Source organism: Phoca vitulina, unplaced genomic scaffold (genome assembly GCF_004348235.1).
Source record: "Phoca vitulina isolate PV1807 unplaced genomic scaffold, GSC_HSeal_1.0 scaffold1, whole genome shotgun sequence".
NCBI lineage: Eukaryota > Metazoa > Chordata > Mammalia > Carnivora > Phocidae > Phoca > Phoca vitulina.
The window spans coordinates 73,228,108-73,249,026 of NW_022589704.1; the positions used below are offsets into that span (position 1 = coordinate 73,228,108).

General features: G+C 38.7%; 1 protein-coding gene across 2 annotated transcripts in view; it reads right to left on the reverse strand.

Moving 5' to 3' along the window:
* Positions 1-20,919, reverse strand: part of GPD2 (glycerol-3-phosphate dehydrogenase 2) — a 145,436-nt gene that overhangs the window by 19,845 nt on the left and 104,672 nt on the right. For both annotated transcript variants that reach the window (XM_032410174.1, XM_032410168.1), the window contains exons 7-9: positions 14,319-14,483; positions 13,348-13,492; positions 6,113-6,306 (exon numbers count right to left, since the gene is read on the reverse strand). In XM_032410174.1, coding sequence (XP_032266065.1) covers positions 6,113-6,306; positions 13,348-13,492; positions 14,319-14,483 — 504 coding nt within the window. The remainder of the gene's footprint in view (positions 1-6,112; positions 6,307-13,347; positions 13,493-14,318; positions 14,484-20,919) is intronic.

Here is a 20,919-nt window from a genome sequence, read left to right on the forward strand (position 1 = left end):
TACTTCCCACTAAGGCCCCCTTACCCACATCTCTAATTGAGCACCCTTTTCAGTGAAATTTGACTGTATTCCCTTTGCTCATGAGAATACGATCTGCTAAAATAGCATGCTTTCCCCCCAAATACTTCACTGTCCTAAGATGCTCCATATTTATCATTTCGAAATATCCTCTTCTCCGACTAAGCTCATGAGTTCAAAGAAATAAAAAATATTTTACCGGACTAAGTACTAAAAAGTACTAAATTAAGTACCAACTTTTACTAAATTAAATACTGAAGTATTTACTAAACTAAGTACTACCCTCAAGTTCTTACTGAGAAATCGTTTCTATCGTTCACATTGTAGCCATGAGTAGGTGGTGGACATCACCTACTTTAAATTCTCCAAGGTATAATATGTGAAGAAAATCACTCAAGTCAAGGCTTTTATGCCTCAGAGCTCAAAAATTCATCTTGATTTCTCTGGTTCTCATACTGCCAGGATAGCTAAACCAGGTTTCATTACTGTTTCATTTTTCTCACCATGTTCAAAGTCTTTAGCAATGTCAATTCTAATATTTCTCAAAACCCCAAATCTTACATCAAGTAGGGGTCATGAATAGTGATCAATAAATAAGATGTGGCTTATTAAAACATTCTCTAAACTTTTTTTATCAAACAAGAACAGCCTACAATACAAAATCAAAAGCAATAATATTTGGGCCTCTGAGCCAATATCCCAGGCTTTGTATAAAGCATCTAATGACTATATATTTAAACATTTGGATATTCTCTTCTAACATAAATAAATGCTTTAATAAAACAAGATGACAGGAAACAACACTATTACAGGAGTTGAGGAAAGTCCTCATTAAACACCACTTATTAGAATAGCTCACCCAGAGGGCACCCAGTTGACTATTTAAGTGCCAAATGCCCAGATGTTTAAAAACCCACGCGAGCACCTCCACAGTGTATAAAAGTACTTGGCAATATTTTCAAAAAGATATTCCCTTTACCATCATGTTTAAGGATTATTTTTGTTGCAATCCCAATAAATAACTCATTCAGGTTTTGGTGTATACAATATATAAAGAGTAAAATATAAATAGTAAAGTTGAATAGACATTTTCCACAGCTGGTTGACAAGACTAAGTGCTGTGTAATTGCTTCAAATTATAATGAATATTTCTACTCTTAACACCTTGGCAAGACAAGTGTTTGTTTTAAAAATTAATAGAAAATGAAGCCCACAGGAAGTGACAATTAAGAGCCAAATGTGCAGTTTTGCTTCACATGAGTTATTTAGCCGTAAATTTTGGGGTGTTCTTTCTCCTGTTTGCCACTTTCAGAAAATCAATAAAACACATGTGAAAATATCTAAATGAACACAGGGGAAATAGTGTCAGAAATCAATACTTCTCTACCAGCATGTTTAACCTGCTGAAATGAAGTGTTAATCACAGAAATAAGATACCATATTACATTTATAAACTAATGAAACTAGAGAAAGCAAAGCGTGTGACACTATAATTAAACAGCTGGAGGACATCCAAGCCTGTGTAAGTTGATAACCCTGGTACAATCTCTGGCAGCGAAAAGGCAGGTCTGCAGTGAGTCGATATGGCCAGCTCGGTTGTTAATTGAATAACAGGCAATCTATAAACACTACTAATTGCATATGTGAAAACCCGTGTACAACTCAAGACGCTGCCTAGAGAAACACTCCAGAAAAACTACATGGATAAAGCACTCGGCAAATCTTCTGTCTCTCTCAATCCCTTTAAGTCATAGCTTAGTTTCACCACTGCCTCCTTCTGATTAACCTCTACCCAGCAGACTTAATGATACATTTTTCAAAAGATCATTTTTCTTCCTAACCCAATACACACCACACAACTATCAATTACCCATTTCAGAAAAGAACAAACAAGTAATCTAGAAAATTCAGCCTGTGAATGGAAGGCTTTCTAAATCGTAAAAGAAGACATGGTCTTATTCCCAACAGGCAAAATGCTTTTCAGAATTGTTCCGACGCATTTTGCCGAAGTGCGGCAGCTGCTGAGAACAGCATGAGTGTTAAGATTTGACACTTTTTTTTTTTTCCCTTCCTTAAGGATATAGCCATTTGGGGAGGCTCAGAAACTGTTGTCAGAATTTTACTTATTCATCCATTTAATAAATCCTTTAAAATGATTATGTCAACCCTGGCGAATGCAAAACATTTCAAAACTATCGCTCTAGGACCTAAACAAACTTTATTTTTTTAAATCTGCAGAGAAGACTGCTTGGCCCAAGGGATTAGTTATAAGATATGAAACGTCCTCCAGTTTAACATTCAAATCCAAATCAGGCCCGTCCAGAGCAAAGGTCATGATCATTCTGCAAGTGTCTAGCAGCTTCCAGGAAATGAATTGAGAGACTTAATCCACTCTCTGGTGGATATAATATCACATCATAAAACCTGGAATTACCAGTCAGAGTCCCGTGTGGTACTCAGAAGCACAAGTACTGCAGCTAGACTGACTTGTCCTCATCCTGGCTCCAACGCGAACAAACTGCGGGCAAGAAGCTGAAAGTCATGGGGCCTCAGTCTCGATGTCTATAAAATGGGAACTGCAAAATATACCTGGTAAGGTTGTCATTAGGAACCAAAGAGATGATAGAGGCAATATGCTCCATAGAGTGTCTAGCCTAAAAAGTGCTCGGTAATTGTAGTCTTAAAAAACAAAGCATGTATGAAGCTGACTTTCTCTCCACACTTCATCATAATGGAAGAGAAATCGGGTTACACCAGAATTCCTAGGAAAAAATGTAAATTTAAACGTCTCCACTTTAAGATATAGACATATAGTAGGAAACTGCATTCTACCAAGACTGAGGGCAACTCCTCAAATATGAGGCCTTTGGTCAACTGGAAACACACATGAAAAAAAAAAAAAAAAACTATAAGGGATCATTATTAATTAATTGTTTAAAAAAAAAAAAACAAGCTGATAAGTAGCACAGGTGTGACAGACGGTGTGCACCGGGAAATAAATGAAGTATATGAAAGCACTGTCACCTCTGCTTTTACCCCAGATATTTGCTCCCCAGGGAATTCTCTTTTTTTTTTTTTTTTTTAAGATTTTATTTATTTATTTGACAGAGAGACACAGCGAGAGAGGGACCACAAGCAGGGGGAGTGGGAGAGGGAGAAGCAGGCTTCCCGCTGAGCAGGGAGCCCAGTGCGGGGCTCGATCCCAGGACCCTGGGACCATGACCTGAGCCAAAGGCAGACGCTTAACGACTGAGCCACCCAGGCGCCCCTCCCCAGGGGATTCTTAATCCCAAGAGTCCCTGGACTGCTAGGAGACAAGCCTGATTTATAGTGTTCAGCTAGGAATTTGGGCCACTTTTACCAAAAATCAAAATTGGCAAAGAAACCTCTTTGTCAGTTTTACCAATTAACCTGACTACCAAAAGGCATGGGAATTGACAAGACTTTTACAGACCAACCCGGTCCCAGCAGGAATTGCTAAGTCTCCTACGCATTCAGAGGCAGAATAGAGGTGAGGAAGGGGTGCAGGCTTCCGTCTCTGCTACAGCCCAAGGCTCATTTCACTGGTGGAAATCCCCACCTACGATATGGGCACAGCAGCCTTTTGGAACCTACACCTGTTTCCAGCACATCCAGACTCTCAGCACGTATAAGCAGTTAGATTTCTCATCTTACTGAATTTGAACTTTAAGAATTTGGAAACTGTCAACATAGAGCTCTCTGCTCTTGAATTAATTTTACTTCTTGCTCCAACAATCTAAACTTCCTGCTCGTAGGGTCCAATATAAACCCACTTTTAACAAATATGCTACTCAGGCAAATGTGAAACGAAGCAGGATTCATTAACAATAATCAATGCACTAAAATACAATCGTATCCAGGGGCGCCTGGATGGCTCAGTCGTTAAGCATCTATCTTCAGCTCAGGTCATGATCCCAGGGTCCTGGGATCGAGCTCTGCATCGGGCTCCCTGCTCTGCAGGAAGCCTGCTTCTCCCTCTCCCACTCCCCCTGCTTGTGTTCCCTCTCTTGCTGTGTCTCTCTCTGTCAAATAAATAAAATCTTAAAAAAAAACCACACACATAAAATACAATCGTATCCAGATGAAAGTCTTCTTAGATTTCAAAAGGAAAAAAAAAAAAAGTATCCAGCTAAAATTGCATTGCATTTTGAGTATTGAAATGCGGGTATTAAACAAGGCACGACCATTTCCCAAATAACGCTATGTGAGGGTGTGTATGAGAGAGAGTATAAACATTAGCCACATAGATCTCAGTTACATGTAGTTCATACATTTGTACCATTAATTCAGGTACCCAAAGAGACTTTACTCAAAATGAAATGACATCCATTACTTGAAATCAGAAGAAACTCAACTATACAATATGGACCCTTCAATTAAACTAGAAGAGTCCCTGGGACCATTTTTTTAAAGCAGTTTGTTTTGTTTGTTTGCAAATGTGTGATCACAAGATGACAAAAAATCCTTTAGGGAAAAAGGATTCATAGATTTTAGTGAGTCACATCAAGAAGAAAATTGTGTCTCTGCATGTCCTCCATTGAAGCCAACATCATAGAAGATTCCTGATATAAATAGATGAAGACTATTTTTCAAAAATCTTAAAATTTCTATCTTACCATAGAAAGATTTTCAAACTGTTACCCACATCCAAAACCCTCAAAACGCCTATTACTAATTCATTTTAGTTCAAAACAATAATGAGTAGCATACCAGATAGACAATAAGCTTGGTAGCTGAATAAAGAATCCTTACCCTCCAGGAGCTCCACGTGAGAATATATCTTAGACTCTTACCTATAATACAATGTTGTGATACACTAGACCAACGTTCTACGGAAGTACAAAGGATAAGGATAGGGGGCTTCTGAAGTGGAAACAGGATTTTGTCAGGATGAGAAGTTGGGGGAAAGGGCATCCCAGAGCGAAGTTTCATCCTAAACAAAGTGTGTGGTTGAAAATGCATGAACTGATTTGGAAATGACAAGACTATAAAGTGCATAAAGGTGGAGTGGTGGACTATAAAGCTGCAAAGCCAAGTCGGGACGAGCCTTGGAGTCCATGCGAGAGAGTTTAGAATTTCTCCCAAAGTCAATGAGGAGACATCCAAGGGATATTCTTGAGCGAGGAGGTGATGATGAGAATTGTGTTTTAGGAGAGTCCCGATGGAAGGGTCAGACCACAGGGGGCACCAGGGCCTGACCTCTGGAAGCCAGTTAGAAGGCCCATGTAACTGCCCGAGTGAGAAGTGAGACAGGTATGACCAGGACAATGAAGTGAGAGGAGATTTACGTGATACTTCAGAGTGAGCATAGACAGGAACTGGACTGGATGTGGAAAGAGAAGGATCACCAAAGATGAGCACGCCATTTCTAGCTTGCGTGACTGGGTGGTGAGGCTATTAACTGAGGCAGGAAATACAGAAGGATAATGTTGGAAAACTTCTGAAACTAGCCAGGGTAAAAACTACTTGTTATATATATACAGTAGAGAAAATACTATGACATCCAAACTAAAAGTACAGTATGCCCAGGTTAACATAGACAAGACGTCAACTTTGGCTTTTTCAATTTAAAAAAGCATACTTATCCTTCTTAGCTAAATCCACTGTCAACACTCTACTTTTCATATAGTAAAGCTCACTAAGCTTCTTAGATTGTATATCTCCATCCTCTCATTTCTTTGATTATTTCCTATGGATATCCTATATCTGTAAATCAGATCTTCTTAAACTCCAGAAATTAAATCTCGATGCAAACATTTCACTCTCTCCTCAGAGAGCATGCGTGTTTGGAGCTCATGCATGACTCATGTACGGCCATTAGAAACTATCAGAAAGGAATTGTACGAGTTTCATGGGAATGCAGAAAGTAGAGGGGAACAAAGGCAACTTCTTCCCATTGTTTTATAATTTGGGCCCCATAAATCTTCCAGAAGAGGTGGTCAGTACAGAAGAGTTCGAGCAGGCCCGGTGTGAAGAGGAGTCACACCAGGGATGTGGCAGTTACCAGTGAGAGCTGGGATGGGCTGGGAGGTATAAAAGAAGGAAAACAGACTCGGAGGAATGCATCAGTTACCTTCCACGTCACAACTCAGGTAGTTACGCACTTCATTCAAAATGAAATTGATATCTTCTTCCGAAGGAATGGGATGGTGTGTGACATCAGTTGGAGTGTCAGTAGTACCAGCTATAGTCATCTTCTGCCAGGGTAAGAAGAAGATAACTCGCCCATCACTGGTTGCTGGGTCAAGAAGTCCCATGCTCTCGGGGCTGATGGAAAAAGAAGGGTTATACATTTCTGAAATTAGCAGATGTTCAGTCCTTCATCTGCATTCTAAAAACTACTTCGTTCACTAATTGTCATATAAGCAAACAAGAAAACACATGGACTATTACTTTTACTGCCAAGGCTCTGCCCTAGAAATCCCTAAAAGAAAAAAAAATAATTTTGGTAACAAAAAAGAACGGAGCAAGTGTGATAATAAAATTCATAGCAGAACCAGCCCGCCCCATTTCAACAATGCAAGGTTAATTACGAAAGTGGACTTCACCTGCCAATTGTTTGGCTTTTTATATTCCGGGGACCATTCACATCAGATAATGTCAGTGGGATAAATGTCTCTAATTCCTTTTATGATGGTCAATTAAGGCTAGCTCTTCAACCTTTTTTCAAGTCTATGAAAAGCATTTTCCTGGGACATTTGACATTTGGCACATCTTTCAGCATAAGGTCTCAGAAGTACATGAGAAAAGCCAGGGATCTAAGTTTCTAGAAACTAAAATGTAATCAGAAAGTTCTTTACTCCTTTGTAACCCAGATGGACTTATACTACTTCACCAAATACGAGATTTTTGACTTTATTTCAATTTTATAGAAACCTCAAGAAGTGCATCAATGAGAAAAGGGCTCAGTTTTCTCCTACTACTTAAATAACAATGTATCAGGACAACGTCAAAAAGGAGAGGGATATCTTAGCAATGACAATCTTTAAACAGATGTAAGAGGCTAAGGTCTTATGCTATTAAATCAAAGTTCAAGGATGCCTCTTTGGACAGATTACATAAAATCTTCCAAAATATTAGTCAACAATTTTCACTAAATGTATACTTAATATTCTAAAACCAAAGTATAAAACACACTTGAAATAATAGGCAACTATAAATACATAATAACAAAACCTGTCCAATAGTGCCATTAAATCGGTAGAAACTGTTGTTTTAATGCATTCATTGACCATTCAAAGAAATTTGGAGAAGTTGATAAGGGGTGGGAGGAATCTTGAAGTGTTATGTTCAAATCGTCCCTACAAATCCTCAGTGACTGAATTCTCGCAGCAAGCCAATGTTAAAAGTATTTTCAGCTTCCATTAATGAAATTTCTTAAATAGAAAACACAATTCCATTTGGTTTAAATAAATTTCAACAAGTCCTTCCTACATCCACAAATTTTAAAGGGCAAATAGTCAAATTTTTATGTTTATCATTCCCTTGAAAAAAATGTTTTTAAAAGAACCTCCTATTGATTCAAATGTGTAAGGATGAGAGACTAACAACTGCTTAAACGCAAACCAAAATAATTATTTTATGAAAAAGAAATCTAGGGGTCCCTGGCTGGCTCAGTCTGCGGAACACACGACTCTGGATGTCGGGGTTGTGACTTAAACTTCAGGTTGGGTATACAGCTTACTTAAAAAGATAAAAAGTAAAAAAAAAAGACCTACAAAATAACTTGTTAAAAAAAAAAAGAAATTATAATCAGCTTAGCTAATGCATCTCCTTTATGTAAACTGCAAGGAGTAGGAGTCTTTCTTTGCAAAGACCCATCAGTCTCATGAAATGCTGCCATTTTCACACATCCTTTGTATACAGAAACACTGTCTACAGCACAATTGAGAGACATTGAGAGAATGGGCCACAGTTCTATTTAGCATATGCAAAAAGCACCATAGAAGTGTGTCAATCATTTAAGCCTTCAGCTAAGATCTCATCTTCACTCAGGTTTACTTCAAGAAAATAATTTCACTTTCATTTTTATATATTGAAAACTACAAGGATAGAATATTTTATATTTTTTTGCTTTGTGTTTGTCCTAAGATTCTCTAAAAAAAATCTTAAAAGAAACCAGCTAATTATGTATTTTGTAAGCAACTGATTTGATCCCCGGTTAATATGCCCTCCTTACATTAAATCAGTCACTTTGGGACTGGGAATTAACTCATTCACAGTTCAAGCTTCCAATGTGATAAACAGTACCATGTTGAAACAAAAGGAGAAATTCCATATCCTAATATTTAAGGAACCCACTATATGTTGGTATATTTTATGGACCAGATATCATATGATGTGCTTAAATAACTCAATAAACCTGATAAACTTCAGCATAAAATTATAATAGTCAACCACCTAGACATGAAATGCTATTAGAAAAGCAAAACTACTGAATCCTTTAAAACATTTCAATGCAGTAAAAGCAGTTTAAAGGGTGAAGGTGATGGTTACCAACACACACGTAACTGGAACCTGTAGAGAATCAACCGCTTAAGCGAAGACATATGTGTCAAACATAAAATTAACAAGCACAGAGGGAGGACAAAGCTACTAATGAATGGTATAAAAATTTAAGAATCCACTTGGAAATACCTTTCATCAGTTCTAAATTATCTAATTCATACTCTCCCTTTGGGAAAAGTTTGTTTTCTTATGAAGGATTAATTCTGCAAGGTCACGCTAAAGTTTGAAAGTGTATATCAACAACAGTGATGGTGTATACAGCCCAGGGAGGCAGAGGTCTTTTTCCAATATGTATGATTCACTTGACATCAGGAGGCAAAGCTTGCTGCTAATTTATGTGTGTGTCTAGGATTAAACATAATGAACATTTTTCTCATGCAGACCACTGCCTTCCTGAAGTACCCTTATTTAAACTGAAATCAATTTATTGTTAACTACTTAGCAATCAGTGTTACAGCTAACAGTATGCACACAGCAATACAGAAAAAAAAAATTGACCTCTTGCCAGTGGTAAAAGGCATCCATAGGTAGAAGGAGGAAATGATTATTTTCATGTCTTTTAGTCATTTGTTGCATTGTTGCTGCTTTTGAAAGAGCATCTAGCCACAACTCTGATGAAAATTGCAGATTTGTTCTTAATTTCAGCTAAAGAGTACCTTTAAAAATAAATGATTTCTGTGTGCTGGGTTTTCTGAAATTAAAACAATCCAAATGAAACAGTTGCTCCCGTGGTACCTGTAAGTTAGGGTCATAACAAGCTTAATAAATGACATGACAAATACTCCCAAAACAGCCCAACAAGGTATACACGTGGTCCTTGCTCTACATTTTAGCAGCCTACACTCAAAAAATCAGTGGCTACTGAACTCACTGCATTTCTAAACTGACCAGGTTCTGGTGGAAATGTTAGGCTTTAAGGTACCATCAGTCAGTTTATAGGGCAACCCCAGAAGGTCTGACTCATCCCCAAGGACCTAGTCGAACCCTTGAGCTATAATTGAGTGTGACTAACTGATGAGCCCAGAAAGCCATTTCAGTCTGACCCCACCCAAGAGAATGAGTTGATATGGAGAGCAAAACCATCCCTGGGATGCCTTAAGGTCAGTGCTAAAGAGGGAATAAACCCTTAATCCAGGCCATAATCCCAAAGGAAGGGGCTCAACTGCAACAGACCTTGAATAGGAACTAGGCTGCAAACCACTCCTTTAAGGTTTCCAACAGGATGTATAGTGGTTATAGTTCAAGGTGCTAAAAATGGGGACATTCGTTTCTCCCAAAGTAGCATGAGATCCCTTACTGCATCCGAAGCATGCCCAGCTGTAACTAACACTTTCATGATTTATGGGGAGGGGCCCTGAAGCTAATGACAAATTTGGGGGGGTTTAAGAAAGGCATTCCGTTTTGAAAATATTACATTCAGGTGATACATATTTACATTTCTTTGAAAACACTTATCTACTCTATTAGCATATTATATAGTACAGAACTATATGTGTAGCATGACCTCTTTCACGTAAAATTTTTAAAACTATAGACAATTGTGCAAGTATAAACGCACAATTTTACGGAAGGAATCATGTGGAAGTGTTATTGATTGATTACCAGAGAAGAACTGAAGTAAGGGATAAGGTGGGGGACATGAGGAAGAAGAGAGACTCTCACTTTTCATTTTGTATCTTTCTATATTTCTATAGTGATTACTTTTACTTATTTACTTTTGTACACATGGGTTATCTGAGCAATAAAATGAATCATATTTTGTTTTCATATTTTAACTTCTCTATATTAAAAATATCCCATGTAGGTTTTACATTAAATTTTGACTTTAAAAGAAGCAACAATCTCAATTTGGGCAAGATAACACAAAAAAGTTAATAGGATTCATTCAAAAAATACTTACTGGACACTATATGTGCCAGGCACTTCATGAAGAGTAGCCAAAAAAAGGGATATAAAGTAATCAAAGGATCGTTGTCAAAGTGTATACAAGTTAGTTATTATCATGAGAGAAGGAACTAGGAGCTGAAAGAAGTAGCTTGCCAAGGTCATGCAGTCAACAAGAGGTAAAGAGATGAACATCAAGTTCTGTGCCAAGGTGTCACTTTAATTTACCCTCTGTCTCCCCATTTTAATGATGGGTAAACTAAGGTTTACAGAATAAAAGGTCTGTCCCAAACAATGTCATTATTAAGTGGCAGAATTAACATAGCCTGAGACAATAGTGAAGAAAACATGAAACATGATACACAAGAGATTATATTGAACCTACTAAGATCCAAACAAATATGATAATGTGTGTGTCCATGGTTTAGGTATTATATCTATAGTCTAAGAGTATTTAAAAAAAAAAAAATCCCTCCAAAAAAAAAAAACTCATAAACTAGCTGGCCTTGCATATTTTTAATCCAATACAAAATAAATGCATCTAATTATGAATGGAACTATTGTTGAAAACTTCCTATATACAAGAAACACTTGCATATTTACACATATTTACTTCTCTCCTTTCCATTTAACTAAACTGTGGTTAGCAGTTTATAAAACTCTATTAAGTACCACTGCATACATTTTTATCATTAAGCCTGAAAACACCTTGGTTTCTTCAGTCCTAAGTGAAAATACTAATGATGGTCTACTTATTACACATAGACATTTAGAAAATGAGAAAGAGGGGCGCCTGGGTGGCTCAGATGGTTGGGCGTCTGCCTTCGGCTCAGGTCAGGATCCCAGAGTCCTGGGATCGAGCCCCATATCAGGCTCCCGGTTCAGCGGGGAGCCTGATTCTCCCTCTCCCTCTGCCTCTCCCTCTGCTTGTGCTCTCTCTCTATCTCTGCGTTTCAGATGAATAAATAAAATCTTAAAAAAAAAATGTCATCAGGACATTTCAAAAAAAAGAAAATGAGAAAGAAATCTTGGAAGTTGGTGGATAAGAAATGGGCTTTCATATTTTTCTTTTTTTTTTTTTAAAGATTTTATTTATTTATTTGAGAGAGAGAATGAGATAGAGAGAGCATGAGAGGGGGGAGGGTCAGAGGGAGAAGCAGGCTCCCCGCTGAGCAGGGAGCCCGATGCGGGACTCAATCCAGGGACTCCAGGATCATGACCTGAGCCGAAGGCAGTCGCTTAACCAACTGAGCCACCCAGGCGCCCCAAGAAATGGGCTTTCATATTTTTCTTGATAGAAGTATAATATTTTTCTTGGTAGAAGTGAATTTGGTACAAATTAGGTGTATCCTGGACTCTCCTCAGGAAGATTTAGTTACTGAAAAACTCATAATAAAGCAAAAGCATCATAGAACATAGCAGGATAGCATTCCAGGAGAATGCAGACGTTAAACAAAATATAGATTTTGTACATCCATTTTATCAAATATTAAAGGATTTATATAACCTTTATGGAAGATTATTAAAATACAGAACAGATAACTCTCATCCTAACCACATTACCTAGAAATTACCACCTTTAACTGTTACCCATAATCATATCACCTAGAGATAATCACCTTTACTGTTTCTATATACCTATACAGTGTTTAGATCATACTACACATAATCTTGTATCCTTCATTCTAGACTAACATTGTATCATTAGTGTTTTCCTAAAACATTAAAGTTACTTACAATTATAATTTTAATGACTGTATAATATTCCCTTGTGCAGATATGCCATAATTTACTTATCCAATCTTTTAAGGTTAGGAATGGAAGCAGTTTCTAATATTTCTCAACTACAAATAGTATCATAATGAATAGCTGGAGCACCGATCATTACTCCACACAAAATTGCTAGTTTGCCTACTAGATTGACTACATATGGAGATAAAAACAGTACACATGGTCCATACTCTTGGCATGGTCACATGAATTTTTTCCACAGAAGTCTTGAAATGTACATTAGAGCTAATCATTATTAATTTCTTAACTAAAACTATCGAAATGTTTCTTTTTTAGTTAAAATTTTCCAAAATAGGTAAAAACAGAACCGTTTAATGTGCCCATCACTCAACTTAGATGATTTCCAGTTAATAGCTATTTTTGTCCCATCTCTATCCCTACCCATTTCTCCACTGACGATGATCTCTGTTAATATGGTAGATTCGAAATTAGATCCAATTTTTACTTGCTGTAATATTTTTCAAAACACATTTTTAAAGCCATAAACATACAAATACCTGCGCGGTCCTCATTTTCAGATCCTCCATAAGCAAATTTGAGTATTTTACGAAACTAATTTGTTGGTGTTTTCATTAAAATATGCCCTTCATGGAAATTTTTACCCTATTCACCTTTAATACTTTAATTAAAATTCAAAAATCCTAAGGCCCGGTCTCTGAAGGTGAGTACACTGAAGGAAGTACAAAAAATAGGTCCTGGGGCGCCTGGGTGGCTCAGTTGTTAAGCGTCTGCCTTCGGCTCAGGTCATGGTCCCAGGGTCCTGGGATCGAGCCCCGCATCGGGCTCCCTTCCAAAGGGAAGCCTGCTTCTCCCTCTCCCACTCCCCCTGCTTGTGTTCCCTCTCTCGCTGTGTGTCTCTCTGTCAAATAAATAAATAAAATCTTAAAAAAAAAAAAAAAAAATAGGTCCCAAATCATTAACCCCGAGAAATGAGTCTTGTTGTAAGAGCTATGAAAGTCCCACGTCTGGATTGTATTTTGTGTTTTGGAAGAGTTCCTTCGCTTATTTCTCATTCTGAACAGCAAGCTAGACCATCTCTTATTAAGAGAAGTGTGCTGGAAGACCGAATGCGGGCGATTTCCTGTGGCCCCCAGTGGGGCCCCGGCGCCGCGGGCATCCGGTTACCTGTAATAACCAGGCATCACGATGTGGACGCCGGCACTCGGCTGGCAGATGGCTGTGGCGTTCTTATCATCCATTTTGCGCACGGTGTCTGTGAAAGGTCCCGTAGCATTGATAACACATTTGGCTCTCACATCAAACTCCTGCCCTGTGAAAGAAAGCAGCATCAATCACATGCCCCATTTGTTTCTCTGCTCACTGATGCTTTGGATTATTAATTCGCCTATAAACTTAACCTATGGCGAAGTATACTGTATACCACACTAAGTGACACGGGCAGCCGAAGTTACTGGAAAGCCACACAAAGGGCTTGCATCCGAGGGAATTTACCCAAACAAGACCACGCTGAAGAAAGGGCAGGCCACTTTTTCATCTCAGTTCTGTCTAGTTTGCAAAGTGCTCAGCAACTGAGTGCCAAACGTGAAGAAAGTGGGATGAGTAATTAAGCCGCTTTCTCCTTAAAACTCAACTGTGGAAACAGCATTGCCGTGAGACAACATATTTCTCAGCGCTGCTTCCGTTCAAGGCAACGAGGTAATTTTGAAACTCTCGCTCCGTGGCCATAGAACCAGGACAAGGATGAAAATCTAACCAAAGTGAAAGTGATTGACTCTAACGACGTATAAATGCACCGCCTGTGTCACTTACTTTGAAACTTGGCACATTTATTTAATTTTATTAATAACATGTTTTTGTAAAGCCAAATGGAATGCATTCAGAGCTGTGGGAATTTTGTGAGCATTTATTATTATCATTATCATTATTATTATTTAACACAAAGGGGAAAAACTGCCAAGTACCACAAGGGAAAATTTTCACGTTAAACCAGTCATTGTTGACAATAAGGAATATAATTAATAGGACTCTGAAATCTGGCTTAAATGAAAGAGAAGTGACAGAAAAATTGTAATTCAGTCATTACATAGGCAAGGCAAGATGCTAAGAAATGCCTCCCTGCTCGAGCCTCGGCATACCTGTGAGCACATCCTTACACCGCGCGCCGCTCACTCGCTCTTTCCCCGTGTGGGGGTCTGTCTTCTTGAGCAAGCTCACTACCTCCATGTAATTGGCTGTGGCAGCCCCATACCTGGCAGCAGTGAGGGCAATGGCGAGGTTCATCCGTGCGTCGTTGTGTTGTCCTGCAGCAGGGGAAAGCATCAGAGGAGGGACAGAAGTCACCTCGAGCCACAGAATGGTGGTACAGAAGTGTGTCACAACAGATATGTCACGTCGGTCCCTGTCACCCAGAATATACATGATGGCTGGTCAGCTCTCTAGGGCATGATTTAAAAACTACGTGGTCATTCTCGGTCAGGCATTTACCTGCCACTCCACCAAGTGCACTTTGTGTACCGCAAAAGGGCAAAAAAATATATCCCTTTCCTACAAGAGCTCACATCGATTATCTGAAAGTTAAGAAATAAGTAATTATTCTCGCAGTTTGGGCACATATGTATATGTCAGACTTTTCCCAATACAGACAACCCGTATGCACGCAAGTGAAGCAATTCAAAACCTCAGAATATCTGACACCCCAACTGGTGTTGATTAACAATTTTTATGAGTATGTGCTCTATCTAATATTCAAAACCAGGAGCTTAATCTTCCATAGAGAATCTCTTGGTATTCTATAAAAGGATTTTTCTTGGTTTGACTTTTGATCAGAGCTCCTTAAAATGTAACATTTTTTTTAAATCACACATAAAAGGTAAGAAATTAAGCAGGGCAAAATTTAATTACAGAACAATTCCTACCTGTATTGTTAAAGATTTATTGCTGAAAAATCCTAGTTTAAGAAAACTAAGGGGGAGGTGAAGGGGGGGAAGATGATTAATCACTTTAAAATACTGGCATCACTAGAGACGTTTTCTATTTATTATTGCCAGTGGAGTTCACGCTGACCAGGAAGAATTACTCTACATTGCAGGGGCCAGGTTCTCTGTGCCCTGAATAATTAATTACCCAGGGCTAGATGTATTGAATCAGGGTTCAAATTCCCACACACTGGGATCAGTTCTATCAAGATAATACTGATAAAGGGATGAATTTGTAATGGATATTGTTGTTGATTTATGTTGCTAGCATACCAAACATTTAGTATAAATGGTTTATGTAAAGTTTCTTCCTTGTGATTCAGTCTGTGCAGGGCCAGAAGCCCTGCACAGGTAATCTGTTCCAGCTAAAAGGGCAAAGTTATAAAGAGAGAATCAATGACCGAAGATTCTGCCACCCCTCCCCACAAACATCTTATTCTAAAACTGAACTAATACGATCAGCCAAGAACCTTTCCCTCTACATTAAATCCTCTGTCAGCGGAGAACATACATTGAACTTCAACATACAGAATAAGGGGTTATTTTATCCAGAAATTAACAGAATGGAAATAGGGGGAGAAAGGAACAAGAGCAGGAGTAGCTGAAGGGTAAGTGGGAAGAAAACTGGCAGCCTTTGGATCAATTTCAACTCAGCATGACCCTAAAGTTGCCATTAAAATAGTCAGGATATATATTTAAAGTTAAGTCTAAGAAACCAACTTCTATTAATGGAGGGTTCATTTAAAATTAGAAGATGCTCCACTAAGTTAGATACATGCAAACAAACCAAAGAAACTAATTAAGAATTCCATTATAGATCTCCTCTCTAAACTACAGAGATTACACATCTAAACGAAAGCGAGGAGCCATCCCATCCAATCCTTCTACTAGATTTATAACAATGAAACACCCTACGGGTGGTACAAGAAATCCAAGTCACGTTTGTATGGTAGGAAAACTCACACCTCACTAGGTGTGCCTTGATTCACACACAGGAGAAGTCTCTGGAAAGCCATGTGTAAATTAACTATTTTAAATCCTATATGAAGTCATTGTCCAGAGGAACCAGGCAGAAATCCGATTTGTTAACTGACAGATTATTTTGTAAAGTAGTATATCTATTACATAGTCATCTAGTAATAAAACGCGAGGCTTTGAAAATCCAAAATCTCTCTCTAATACCTTTTCAAAATATAAAATCTCATTGGAACAGCACTGGTATAGTGCCTCAAGCGCTGTTGCTTCTATACTAAGAAATGCCCCTCTGATTAGCCTCCAAATCCCAATACTTTTTAAGGTAAACAAGATCGACCTCAGTTAAAATGTGAGGAGGAAAGAAGTTTCCTTGGTCCTTATTTTCCATGCCCGCCATACTACCCAGCAGCCCTGCCTTGACTCGAATCAGTGTGTCACTTACTTATGAACTAAGGCCTTCATGCTATGATTCTCACCTGCCACAATTCTCCCACTCCCACTATTCTTACTATCTAGGGTTGTCAAATTTTTGCAACTCCCCCAACATTCCTGCCATTTCACACCTTCTTGCCTTTGTCCACACTAATTCTTCTGGCTGAAATACTATTCTAGAAGCTCAGACAACCCCTAGTCATCCCTCGTGATGTGATTCAAATATCTCCCCTAGATTCTGCCTTCCCTGAGTCCTTCCAAGGCAAAGTTGTTCATCCCTTTTTCTGAGCCAATATCATATCTTGTATCTACCTTTTTCCTAGGCTTTATAATATTATATTCACCCATGTTTCCATCACCTTAAAAAAATAATAAGCCTTGATTATGACTCAAGCACTGAGACAAATGCAGGGAACACACTGGTCTCCTGGAAGTCACCTGCCAGTGTAATCGCTGTATGATTTCCCACCTCCTCATCCCAGTCATGGGAAGGCAGGAAGGCTTTCTTGTTCATCTTCTGTTTTGTTTTGTTTTGTTTTCCTTGTTGGTACCAGGCACAGACAGGTATCGAGTAATGTTAAGTTTGGCCAAATTCCATTCAGTGAGTTAAATAAACAGGTTTATTTATAGTCTTAGATATACGGTCTTATAGATTTATATCAATTTTATATAAGTTTATAAATTTTTACAGTCTTTATCGATCTATAGTCTTACCTCTAACTATGGACTATTTTGTCTAATGTTAAAGAAATTTCAGACATCAGGAAATAGGTGACAAGAAATTTGAGGGAAGTACAGAAACTCCAGAAATGTGGAAAATCTGAACTTAAACCAAAACTAGCCCTTATATTTAAGTTGGATAAGTGGGACAGGGGAGAAATGGTTATAAATGATTCCCTCAAGACTCATCCTATTTCCCCTTGCTCTGTAGGGGAGTGCAAACACAGCTATGGTAAGTTCTTAAAAATTGAGGAGTAAGCAATTTGAATTTCCTCTGGGCCCAGGAGCTCACACCTCCACCCAGAAGTCGCCTTCTTTGCAGACATTCAGCTTAATTCATTTACCTCCTCGGATTCATGGTAGACGTCCTCCCCTACCCACATTAAATTCACCCTTTACCCTGAGATACCCAGATGCTCTCAGTGTATGCTTCCCGGGAGAAATGGTAAATTTTCATTATTCTTAACTAAATTCCCCTCCAACCCCCTTTACTGACATTTTGAAGGTATCTGTATGCCTCCTATAATTTTATGTCTGGAGAAAAAAAGTTTTTGACAACATTGCATGTCATTGGAATGTGATACAATAATCTCAATTCCCTCCCACCCAATTGATCTGCTTATTCAGTTTGGATTTTCCAATCCGTTTCCTGAGAGCCAGACAACATGATACTCCTCACGGATCAGTGAAGAGCATAGCTTTACATTGGCACTTACACAAGGACCCAGGCGGGGACTGTGAAAATCTGTTTCCTACTCTATTCTTCTGCACTTGAAATCTCACATATGTGCACATACTGAACTTACAACTCGTATGAGAGGAAGCACATAAGAGGTGGAACTGTAACTGTTTTCCCTTGTTTAGAAAAACACAATATTAAATCAACCTACCAAAAAGAATGAAGGTCAGTGGTGGCAGAGAAGGATTTTGTCTTAATTCTCAATGGCCCTGCGTATAGGATAGTGAGAGATACTTATGTGAAAAATATTTCACAATGTCACCATCTAAAAGATTGGCCTCAAATGTAAATATTTTGGAGACATAGCAGTATTGCTCTCCTCAGAGGGTTTCAAAGTTTGGCAACTAAGTTAACATGCAAAATAGCTGGAAAAAAAAAGAGAGAGAATCCCTGAATGTGGAAAGGATGTGCAGAACGAGTAACTATGAAAAAACCCTTGGTAACAAATTACCTGGCCTCTTCCTGGTCCTTCAGATCTAAAAGTGTACGATGCTCTGAAATTCTACATATAGTCTTCTTTTCATACGGGGTACTTTTAAAATGGCCATTTACAGTGCACAGACGTAACTATGGACCCAGGAATCTGTATATAAAGTCTAACTGTTAGATAAAAAATGGTTCTTTATTAAAATAACACCTGCCCATAACTTCAGCATCAATAAAAACTGCCACTGTTGAAATGTTGAACATATCTCCTCCAATCTCCCTATGCCTGGCCTGGGTCTCTTGTAATCACATGACTCCTGCTAGCAGGGGGGAAAAGGATGCTTGAAAGAAAGAACACTTCCCTAAAGCTCTAATCCCATTCCTAACAAAATCCACAGGGCATGCTTCATTGTCTCAGACTGACAGTGTCACAATGACCTCTTGGGCAGCTTCTCCTTAGCAGTCTGGCAAAAATAATTCAAAGGCTAACCTACTAAACTCGAGCTGATTTAATATAACCATTATACTTAAAATTTCCCTTTCTGATGGGAAGAGTGCAAGTAGAAGCAGAAGCAGAGTAGAAAAGGGGTGTGTGTGTGTGTGTGTGTGTGTGTGTGTGTAAGGGTTTTACAAAATCTGTTTTAAGTTCATATGATGAATAAAATTGAAAAGGAAGACTCAAAATGAGAACATACTTTTCACAGTAAATTGTGACAACAATGCCATTTCCAAAAGTAAATTATTTAGAAAAGTGATGATTTGTGTGGGGAGTGGCAGGGATCAGGGAGACTCAGGGAGCAGTTTAGGGAGGATGCACCTTACCAGATACAGTGGAGAATGGCTCTGGGCTTGGAAGGCCTGGGTCACATGTGACCCAGTACTCCTCTGGGCTTCAGTGTCCTATATAAGGAGAGGAGCTGGGTGGCACCTCTGAAATTCTACAATGCATGTAATGGCTAATCCTCAATAGTTACCTATCCCTTTCAAGATTTCATTTCAACCTCTTCCTCATTTCTGGTTTCCCTCACTTTGGCCCAGCATGTCTGAAAAAAGAATGAGCATTAATAAAAACCAAAAGACAGGTGCTTTATAAAGTAAATCATAAAAACAAAATCGGAAATCATATTCTTCCATTAGTTCTAGAATTATAGTGAAATCTTGATTTGATCGGCTTTTGCGGGCTATATGCAGGAGACCGCCAAAAATGTCCCAATTCCTCACACCTCCCTGCCGCCATGCCCTTTGCCATCAATCTTGAGTGTCCTCTCCCACCCTGACTCTGGACTCAGCCACGTGAAAGTGTTTTGGCCAATGGAATATTAGTAGATGTGATTTTAAAAAGGACGCTCTGCCAATGCCATGAAAAGGACATACCCAGGCTAGCCTGCTGGTACCAGGAGGCTGATAAGAGGCACGTGGCAAGTTGCCCTAGTCATCCCAGCCAAGGTCATTCTGCATCAGCTGACAGTCAACACCTCCAAACATGAGTGCAAGCTCAGGGGAAACCAGAAGAATCCTGGTGCCAACCCCAGACAAGATTACGAGAACCACCTAGATGACTACTCCAATGCATGAGCAATAAAGCCTAATTGTTTTTATGCTCCTGGGGTTTTATGGTTGGTTGTTATGTGGAATTTTGGCAATAGATAACTTATATGGGCAATGTAGCCAATTTTCTAATAAAGTTAGTCCTGACTTAAAAATAGGTTCTATCTTCAAGACTGCCTCTAAGACGACAATTTAGAACACAATTTGTTTTCCTATAGAAATGGGTGAAATAAATGGCGGTAAGATGATTAGTCTGTGCCACAGAGCTATTTAGAACATAGGGTACCTGAATAAAGACACTGATGATTCCGACAGCCTCAATGCCCATTACCTCCTCACACTGACCTTAAATCTCCAGGCTGACCACAGTGCCATCTTCAAATAAAACTCTACTCTTCCTACCTCTGATTTTTGCTCATGGTGTCTCTACTCCATGAAACATTCTATCCTGCCTGGTAGACTATTCAACTTTTCATCTTTCTTTCATGAAACCTTCCCTGACTCCTCTCGGACACAACAGCCTTCTCCCCTCTGTGCTTCCATGACACTGTAAACATATACTTATTACACCACAAACTATTTTCTAAATACCTGCATTCGACACTCATTTATTGAACAAATCTGTACTAAATGCTTTTAATGTGTCAGAAATTGTGCCAGAAACCAGGTTTACAACAGACACCTAAATAGATGTCATTCCAGGTCTAGGAAACGTTGATTCTAATAATATGTTCCTAAAAGAACAGAGTGCATCTTATTAATTGCTTTCCCAGTACCTACCATAGCATCTGCTACATGGCAGATATTCAAAAATTTGTTGAATGAATAAATGAGTAAATGTACATGATTATAGAACATAATCATAGGTTAAAGACTGCTCAAATAAGGGAAATGTGCTCAAGGCCAAGAGATTCTAGGAAC